The sequence below is a fragment of the Argentina silus genome, assembly GCF_951799395.1.
Source record: "Argentina silus genome assembly, chromosome: 13".
NCBI lineage: Eukaryota > Metazoa > Chordata > Actinopteri > Argentiniformes > Argentinidae > Argentina > Argentina silus.
In genome coordinates, this window is record NC_139667.1 from 10,138,037 (window position 1) to 10,148,932 (window position 10,896).

Below are 10,896 nucleotides of genomic sequence, written 5' to 3' on the forward strand. Positions count from 1 at the left end.
ACAGCACCAGTCTACTGAGAGGTAAGCCCCCCTCCTCTCCTCTCCTCTCCTCCACCCCTCTTCTCCTCCTCTCCGTTCTCTCCCTCGTTCTCTCTGTTGTGTCTGTGGCTTGAAGCGTCAGAGGGAGAATGATGTTGGCTGCTCTGGCTGCCCCCTCGCTCCAAGTCGTTTCAAAATGTGTGGCCTCGTCCGTTTGGCAGCTGTAGGAGAGTGAGGGTGTGTGTGTGTGTGTGTGTGTGTGTGTGTGTGTGCGTATGCGCGTGTGTGTGTTTACTCCCAAAAGAGCAGGGACAGCAACACCTCTAACTGTGAGACTTAGAGGTGTTTGATCTGCTGTGTGTGTGTGTGTGTGTGTGTGTGTGTGTTTGTGCGTGTTTATGTGTGTGCGTGTGTATGTGTGTATGTGCATGTGTATGTGTGTGCGTGTCTATGTGAGTGTGTGTGTGTGTTTGTGTGTGTGTGTGTGTGTGTGTGTATGTGTGTGTGTGTGTGTGTGTGTGCGTGTGTATGTGTGTGTGCGCATGTGTGCATGTGTGCATGCGTACATACCCTCTGTGTAGGCTTCTTACCACATGGCCTTAACGTTCCTATCACTGCAAAGTGGTTGAAACAGGAGAAACTGCTCCCCGCCAATACACAGTAGCCAGTCGCTGAGGCTGTGAGTGATATGGTCCTTAAAGCTTTGGGCTTCAGTGCTGTCTTTTATGTAGTCTTGATGGAGCACACCCATAATGGAGTTCTCACCACAGACATTCATTATCAAGTGGGAGGTTTTGAGAAGAGGAGGTATCGTAGGCTAGGCTCCATTGGAACTGGGCCTTTACTGGAAGTAAAGCGATGAGCTAAAAAGAAAAAAGAGTATTGAGCTTCTTTGCTACTTACAGGAGGTGCTTTTGGTCGGTGTGGTGTGGTGAGTGCATTACGCTCGCGCTGAAGACTAGTCTTAATGATGGAGCCATTTGTTTCCATGGTAACCTCCGTCGTAAGGGCCCCCTTTACTTTGAAATGAAGCTTATGAAGTTGAGAGAGGAGCCTCGATATCCAACTGTTGGATATCGAATAAGTAGGGATGTCAAAGTTAACACTGTTAACGTCATTTAAAATGGGGGTTTTATTTAACGCCATGAACGCAATTTCCCCAATTTGACCCAGTGTGTTACCCAGTGCGGACGCTCAAAGGGTAGTCGCCCTCGAAGGGCAGTGTGCCCGGTGTGGTTAACTTGTCTTCTACTGGTCGTCTTTACTTCCATTTTGATAAAGGCCTATAGTTCTGGTCATAGGTTGAAGAGATTTGTCAAGTTCCGATGGTACAGTCTTTCAATCAGAAACATGGAGGACTTATTATTCCCTTTGATTGTGTTTTGTTGTCGTTGTGACTCTCAGCTGAGAATATACATGTATCCCATCTCCATTGTATACTGTATAGTGGCTTGTCATGTTGAATACCATGGATATGGAGGAGTAGACACAAGTGAGAATAGTTGTATTTATTTATGGCATTTATTGAACCAGTTACAGAGATACATGGATTTTTATCACAACTGGCTGAATTGTTATTGGCTGAGAAGATGCTCAGAAAAACATCGAATGCAGATTATTTGGTGTTTTCTCCCCTCTGCAGTATATAACATCCACGACCCAACGTAGAGGTTTTTGTTTCAATGAAAACATTTTTTTTAAATTTGACCAAACCAAAATTGCAATTAATTTTTAATCACAGCAAACCATGTGATTAACTATAATAATAATAATAATAATAATAATAATAATTACATGTGTTTCACCATTTGAAAGACCTACCAATAAGAACATTGATAAACCCTCAATTGGCCTCGGTCGATTAAGTCAAGTCTCTCCTTGTCCAAATGATAGTATACAGTAGAGATATTGAAACTCATATTCTAGTGTGACATACAGGCAAATGAGGTGTCCATCCCAAAACTTCTCTACTTATTTTATATTATATATTTTTAGGGTCTGGAGATTGGTTCCCACTGTGTCTTATACAACTAACTGCTACATCAAAAATGGCTCCCAAAAAACTCTCCTCTGGATTACGGCCTCATTGCAGTGTTAATTAGAGACAGCCACAGGAGAAGCACTACCAGATCCTAATTGTTTGCAGAATATATCTTAAAATCTTTGGAGCCGCCGCTCCCCCTCTATGCAGACACACACACACACACACACACACACACACACACACACACACACGCACACACCATCTGCAGCTCATATGAGAACAAGCCTCTGATATCCCTACTGGAACCACAGGCGTCTATGAGCAGAGTGACAGAGGATGTTCCACTGTTCACACAGCTCCTACTGATACTCAGGCTTTTATAGTTTCCTCTCAACATGATCCTCTCTTTCTCTACCTCTTCTTCTTCTTCCTCTATCTCTCTCTGCATCTCTCTCATCTCTCCATTGTGTATCATTGGACAGACATACAGTAAATAAGAGCATACTGGATATAATTGTTGACTGATTATTCTCATATAAAGTAAGACTGCCTTCTTTAACTGCTAACCGGCTCCTGTCTGATATAAAGACTGACCTGGGATCAGATCTCATACTTCTGAGTCCCTTATGTAATGTGCTTTGGTTGCCTGATTTTGTTTTCCAGCAGTGCCACTGTAGCGAGAAGGGAAAACTGATGTGCATGCAAAAGATAGGCCTAAAAAAAGAGCAAAGCGTTTTAGAAGCGGTAATCACCGTTGGAAATCATTAGTGAATATGCAATATCCTTTTACAATTCCTTCAGTCGAGAAAATGAAACCAAACTGGAATAGAACGAAGGCCAAAGGCCCCCCAGTTCAATTTGAAAGCATTTCAAATAAAGACTACCTCATGTAAGCAAAATACTCGAGCGGTTAGTTTAACAACTTGCATTACACAGACGAGGCAATTTGGCCAAGGCTGTCTCTTTTTTGCCTCGACTGAAATCAAACTAAAATTAAGAGGAACGGTTCGAAGAAATCAAGTAGACTGTTAAACGTCATCTGAGGATAACTGAAGGTTTCCAAGCCTGACTTTAAGACGATGATACATGAATCTTGAATGGAAATGTGTATGTATAAATCTAAGATGTCAACAATTATTACTGTTAAACTCTGACCAGACTTTTTGCCTTCTATATCCATCTGAAAATGCATATTCATATATAAATACATATTTATATCTAATGATAATTAGAAAAAAGTTAGTTCTGAAACTAACTAAACTAACTAAACTAACTAAATAAAGCAAGATATATGCATGACTAGAAACTTTCATACGTAGTTATGAGCACACACACACACACGCACACACACACACGCTGTGCATCTGCATGTATATTACATTCTTAGCTCCATGATATTAAACAGCGGTATATCTCACTCAGAGAACACATGTGTGCATGTGATGTGCGCCTTGCGTGAGAAATGAATGCTCTGTACCTCAGAAACCTCACTCCTGCAGCTAAGGCACAGAGGGAGAGAGAGAGAGAGAGAGAGAGAGAGAGAGAGAGAGAGAGAGAGAGAGAGAGAGAGAGAAGCTGATGCTTTCACAGTATACCTCAGAGTATGAGAAAGAGAGCGGCTCCAGAAACAGTTACAAGGTCCTGTCAGTTAATACACTTTGCCTGTGTGTGTGTGTGTGTGTGTGTGTGTGTGTGTGTGTGTGTGTGTGTGTGTGTGTTAGCGAGACAGTGAGGCTCTCCTAGCGAGGCGCTAATCTGATGCAGACTCACAGTGCTCTTGTCGTTCCCCGATAATAACCACAATGAGGTTACACCTGCTCCTCTCTCACAACAACCCTATTAGGCAGACACCCACACACACACACACACACACACACACACACACACACACACACACACACACATACACACACACACACACACACACACACACACACACACACATACACACACACACACACACATACACACACACACACACACACACATACACACATACACACACACACACACACACACACACACACACACACACACACACACACACACTCAGGAGTAATCTGAGGTAAACTAAACACTCACAGAACTATTAATACAACTTAAAGCTTGGTATATATCAAATTATGGCAATTCAGTGAATATGAAAAAAGGCCCATTCCTCTGTGGAGAAATTCAAATAAACTTTATTGGGTTCCAGACCTAACGCCTTGGCAGGGTTGGCGGTTTGAGTCAGGTGGGCTACCTGGTATACAGTGAGTCTGATTGGGTATAGGCACTGGGTCATGTCCTTGGCCTGGTTCCCTCCACCGCGTTTCCTCCAGTTGGAAGGGGGAACTGTTTCCCAGCAGGCTCTTTAGACAGGGGTCCGTTTTAGAGTGTTACGCTCTTGGGAGCCAGTTCCCTTTGGGGGCGGAGAAAAAGGCCCAGTTTATTAGGGTGGGAATGGTTTTATATGTTTGGCTTGTTGCGCTGTATGAATGAAAGTCAGGGTTTCTGTGTGCTTCGCCACAGTAGTAGTGAGGTTATTTTGGTTGATTCTGGGAGGTGGTCTGGTTTGCTCGACAACTTGGGAAAAACTATCTGAGACACAGAGCACTGGAGATTTGTGTGAGAAAAAAATTACTTACTCAAATGAATTATCTTACATTATGGATGAACCTCATGATGAATTGAATGAAAGCATTAGATCTTGAATCCAAAATGCCTCGAAAAACAAAACAACTGTTATTAGTTATTATTATTAGTTAAGTTATTGTGACACAATGATGAGTATTACAACTATACAGTAGCATATTATCAAAATGATATAACAATGTATTAATTTGCCAAAACAAAATCTGCACTATGGAATATTGGGCCTTTGGGAATCACTTGTATTTATCACTTAGACATGTGGCTGGTGTTTTTTCCTCTCTCCTAAATTAATAATACACTTAATTGGAACCCGTTCAAAGCCTTGCTGCTGAATGTTAGGCCTCCAAAGCCAAAACATGGAGATTGGCTGAGTGAGCTGAAATCTGCAACCAGATATTAAGAGTTTCAATATTCGAAAGCGATGCGAATAATAAAAAACTCCTGACGGCCACCGAGGAGTAGAGCAGTGGGATCCTGTCTCCAATTTAGCCCAGTATAATATCTATTTATAAAACTCTGAGGGCATACTGGATGGAAGCAACGCTCTGGACTTGATTAAGGCTGTAAACGTTTGGAGGTACTTATTATATTATATATTTACTTTTTGGTCCGTCTCGTCGTTTTCACCGTCTGTCAACACGCCTTGATGGGAAACACCTTCAGGGGTTGCCAACAAGATGGCTGCCAGGTAGAGGGAGGGAGGGAGGGGTCATCTGCTGATGATGTGGTCAACCATTCCCCAACCCTGTCTCCCCTAAACCTCCTGGCTGAGCACATTATAGTCTATGTTACATTGGTCAAGGTAACGGTTGTGTTAAGTGTTGTAGTAAATACAATTTTCTGGTGGTCGACCGAGAACCACAAGGGCCAGTTACTTTGCGGCTGGGATCCAATCTGATAATATAGATTATTTACTGTATGGGTCTCTTTAGTGGAACTTCTACCTAACCCAGTAAGAGTTTTGGAAGGGTGAACAACTTTTCTTCCTATCAACAAACATTACTGGAGGGGTAACCCAACATATGTTTCTGAAATTCAGTTTGAAAACAGACTTGAAGCAGCATGGCATCGGCATGTATAGTGAAATAGATACTGGTAGTGGGCCAGTGGGCCGTTGTGACAGACTGGATCAGGCTTGAAGAGCGCTCAGTACGGCGTCTCAGGCCTTTAGCGTGGTTCACCCAGAGTTAGACTGCCTGTTAACAGTCGTTTGCTGATTGTCTATGGCAGTTGTGAGGGGACTGAACTCTGTGCTTGTATGCTAAATACATTACCACACCACCCTCAGACGAACAAAGAGGAGAAAATATGTATTATAGACTTACATAATAATTACCCAGCAGCAAAATGAAATAATTGGTATGGTGAGAGACACAAATGTCCAAGTCTGTCATGACACAATACGCGGGGATGTCAGCAGAATTTATAACGTCTAGACAAGCTATTTTAACTGGGACCCTCCGATGTGGAAAATAAATCGGAACAGGAACAAAATGCTTGCAGGCAGGAAAGCATGCAGACGTTGAAAATATTTGGATAATTGGATAATGAGATGGAAATGATCACAATATCATTCCTGTTTGATTCTTTAAAAGTCGTGCATCTACAATATATGGCATCACCATTCCAATGAGTCATCGCTTCACGCTCAATTTCCTTCTCTTATGAGCTGGTAATATTTCATTAAGCCCTTATTGTGGCATGGATTAAATCCATATCGCTACTATCATGGCATGACCTCATCCTCTTTGTTTGATAGAGAATTTAATTATGAAAAACCCACTCTTGTAATGTTTTATATCACTTATTATCCAGTCGTATAACAGATGGCCTGGACCACATACTACAGTTTCATACACAGAGACAGCCGACATGGAGAGACGACCCACCCTCAGGGAATATTACATTCTGACCTTAGAGTGGCATTTCTTCACTAATATGAAGCCGACAGTATACAAGTGTTCATTATTTATGACTGTATGTTATCAACAGTGATTTCATAATGACATTGGAAGTGAGCTCACAACACGTTTTCATTTGACAGAAAATAAAAACGTAAAGAGTCAAAATTAAAACATGAAGTGATTTTATAGGCTATAAATACAATCGACTGTAGCACTATCAAAATTAACTTGCCATAAAGAGGGAAAAACCAAACAAACATGGTTGTTTATGACCCAAGGGTGATACCTCTTTCAATAGTGTAAGTTCTCTAACGGCACGATGACTCCTCCCTGCTTGGTAATACCGTTAAACAGATGTTTTGAACAACATCCTATCTGTCGCCCCAAAGAGAAAAAAAACAGCTGCATTTAGCCAAGTGGATGAGAACTATTGCAGTGTATTTTTATTTACACATGGAGTTCATTCAGTTGAAGGCCTATTGATGAAGTGTGTGTTTTTCAAACACGCCCGACAACTACATGAAATCACACCAACACAGATAAAGGTCACACATAACCTACTCAAGTCCTGTGGTTTTCCAAAGGGTTTACCTTTAGGTCGGGGTAAGCAACAGCTGTTCAAAGGAACATTACTTGCTAGTATTTTAGAAAAGAGAAAAAGTGCTTCTCCTACAGAGGTGAAAGAACTGCCAAATAAAACCAGACTGAGCATCGACTTTTCAGGGCTAAGGATATATGGCTAAGCCATAACATCTAAACTCAGCCAAAAACCAAAAAGCTTGTTTTTTCACAGATGAGTAATCCCAGCATCCACAGACTGAAGTCTTCTTCCTTCATTATGATAAATCTTTAATCATGCTCAAAACATCCATAGCCCATCCCTCTTCCCAAAAGCAATAAAGTAAAAACTTAATTACGGTGGCGGAGAAATGCAGATAATGATAGGATGCAAGAGGCTGCAGGCTATGAAAACTGTTTTCAGTTTTTCCCAGAAATATCTCAAGTTGTTTACATTTAGTTAATTGTCCTTGGTGCAATGAAACAGATGATTTCTGGTTGCTCCTACCTGGCGCAAAAGTTATTTAACCGTAAAAGGAAGTGATATTTTTTATTTTCGATTATCATTTTTTTATTAGATTTTTTTAATGTTGCATTCCACAGTAAACACACATTCACATAATACATGGATAAAGCAGAAAATGTGGGGTGTCTTGTCCTCGCCCCCCCCCCCCCCCCCCCAAGACACCCTTGCCTGGTTAGATTATCATTTCCGAGATGGGAATTTTTACAACTCACATATTTGGCAGATACAATACATTTGAATTTCAAATATGGGCTTCAAGTAGAGGCCATGTTACCATAATAGAGTCTTGGTGGTCATAATCTATTTTACAGGTAATCCATCTTAACCAGTTCCAGGACTGTAGCAGTTTTTACTTGTATTTGGATACCAGCGTACAGCAGCATAAATATTGTGTGAAACATCCACTGAACAAGGATGGTTGTATACTCAACTCAAGATTGAAATTGTATCCCCACCATTCTGTAAACATGCCCCAAAACAGTTCAAAACAGCCGGTTATGTAATTTCCATCCTATTGGGAAGGCCTGGCCTAAGGTAACCTTGGTGTGAGTCTGTACTTTCTCTGCAGCTGCTCACTTCTGTAATCCCTTAGTAGAAAACACCACACCAGGGAATCCCCCCTCAGCTGTGGAGCAGAAGTGGTCTCTCTATCCCTTCCCATTCTGTCTCCCTCCTCTGTCTGGTGCTAGGTCACCCCGTCTGGCTCAAAGACCGTTCTCACGGACATAGACATCCACGCACAAGCACACACACACACACATGCACACACACACACACACGCACACGCACACGCACACGCACACACACACACACACACACACACACACACACACACACACACAGAGCAGACTTATGAGTACCTCCTCGTGCTGAGTCAGAGAGGAGTGTAATGTATGTCAGCAGGATGACCATGTCGTTTTCTCTCTCTCAGGGCTGTCTGACCTCACTGTAATAGTCAGTAAGAGCTCACACATGGTCTCCTGATGCTTTCATCATAGTCCAGATGAACCCACAGTTTGAGGAAAAACGGACTTGACAAAAAAAAAAAAGATTTGTGAAACTTTCCTGCAAAGTAAATGTACAGACTCTTTTTTCAACCAAAATTGAGATATCCTAAACGTTGGGATGTTTGATCGGTACATGTGTCAGTCGTCAAGGTCAGTTGTCAGGGTTTTTGGAATAAAAGCTTCCTTTTCGGGAACTTCCATTTCTACAAACCCTCCACATTCACAAATGATGCCAAAACCCTGGCAGTCCCACAAAAACAAAAGAGACTGTGTCATTCTCTCTTCTTCCCACATGTGTCCTGTTGTCATACACAAACATCCCCATCAGTGAGTTAAACGGCTGTGAGTCCCACAAATGAGTATTTTTCTTCAGAAACTCAATATCATCATCATCATCATCATCATCATCATCATCCTGTAAACACCTCTTATCCCCACACCATCTCGTCCCCTCAGAGTCCAGACAGGATGTTAGCCCATGTAAGGCTACCTATGCTAACATAACCAACCCAGTAGAAGACGTCTTTTGTGTAGTATGTTAGCTAGCGCCCCACAGACATGAACACCACCAGTTTCTTTAATCAGGGAAGGCTAACGACACAACGGCAGTCAGTCAGCCAGCCAGTTAGTCAGCGAAGTGGAGGACTGGGGGGGTGGGGGTGGGGGGGTGGATCAACCTAATCACCGCACGGCCTGACTCCAGGCTCTTGATTGGGTTTACAAACGCTAGCTTGTCGTCGTCGATGCTAGCCGGTCGTTAGCCTGGCCCGCCTCGACGCCGAGGAGCCCGAGGGGCCAAACGCGGTAATCAGAGGATTAGCGCATAGTTAGGGCTCCACTGAGTCACAGAGAGAGAGGGGGGAGAGGGGGGGGGGGGGAGAGAGGGGGGGGGGGGGGAGAGAGAGAGAGAGAGAGAGACAGAGAGACAATAGTATGCAATGGACAGAGTCTCTGGAAACTGAAAAGGTTCAGAGAACAAGAGGAGAGTTCAATAAAATGGTGACAGCTGATTCATCCTCAATTGGGCTCCATTAGATAATTGACAGCAATCATTTAGCGTACAAAGGAGCGGATTTAGTAGAGGTGATAAAAAGATTTATATCCGTAAGGGCTCTCCTGAGCTCTTTAAGTCTGTGACTGAGAGCTGCCACACCCTTCCTCCATCGAAAAGCCTTCAGGGCCAATGGAGACAGAGTTGTTTCCAAGAGTTGTCTCACGTCTACAGAGGAAAGCACCATGGACAGTTGTCAGGAAACAGACGCTGGGTCACTGTTTGATTCTGGTCTCGCTCTGTGGTGAGTCGGATAGTACTGGGGAGTCTGAACTCCTCTGAAGGGGGAATAAATGGGATTTCCATATCTGGAAGTGCTTTGAAGTGTCTTCACACTTGAACGAGTGTGACAGAACCTGGGATGACCCGAATTTTGAATACCCAAACAGTGATGAAAGGAGTTTAATAGGGCAGGCAGTGTGGACAAGTTTAAAGTGTGTGTGATCGTGCGTGTGTGTGTGTGTGTGTGTGTGTGTGTGTGTGTGTGTGTATGTGCATGCGTACGTGTGTGCGTGTATGTGTGTGTGTGTGTACGTGCGTGCGTGCGTGCGTGCATGTGCGTGTGTGAGTGTGTGCTTATTATGACAGCAGGCAAGATGGTTGTTACCAGTTTCCAATCTCATGAATTACTGTTAGGTATTGTTTGGTGAACACCTCTCTGGCTAGCCTCTTCTTCTTCATACCACTCATACATGACATACCTTGTCGTGTTCCTTCATATTTCTGAGGGACGGGGGCCCTAAGCTCGAGCAAAAAAAAACAAAAAAAAACACATGTGGCTTTTGTTGCAGGAAGGAATGAACAACAGCATTCCGTGCGCGACCACATGAAAGGACCCCTCGCCATGAGGCTAAACGAGGGCAGGCTCTCCTGCCTTCCTCTCCTGACGCGACTGCGACTAATTAACAAGAGAACTAAAACTGACACTGATGGTCCATTCATGTCTCCCCATCTCCTCTCTCTCTCTCTCTCTCTCTCTCTCTCTCTCTCTCTCTCTCTCTCGCTCCTTCCCCCCCCCCCCCCCCCCTTCTCCCTTCCACACTGTTTAATTGTACAGGGCTCCTCTCTGGGTTCCGGCAGAGGGGACAGCCACACACGAGCACAAAGGCCATTGTCTGCTGGTGAAAATGTGTTTACAGGCCCTGCTGTAATGGCTTGGCGGTCGCTGGCAACCATGCGCCGCTTCCTAATATTCGGTTCACATGCGATTTCATTTTGGGGAAAACACTGAGTTATGGGGCTTTGCCTTTGTG

The 10,896-nt window shown here is 43.4% G+C and overlaps 1 protein-coding gene across 1 annotated transcript in view; it reads left to right on the forward strand.

Annotated features, from left to right (window-relative positions):
• runx3 (RUNX family transcription factor 3) overlaps nucleotides 1–10,896 on the forward strand; it is a 54,919-nt gene that overhangs the window by 930 nt on the left and 43,093 nt on the right. The window contains exon 2 of the mRNA XM_083683225.1: nucleotides 1–21. This exon is cut by the window's left edge and continues 108 nt beyond it. Coding sequence (XP_083539351.1) covers nucleotides 1–21 — 21 coding nt within the window. The remainder of the gene's footprint in view (nucleotides 22–10,896) is intronic.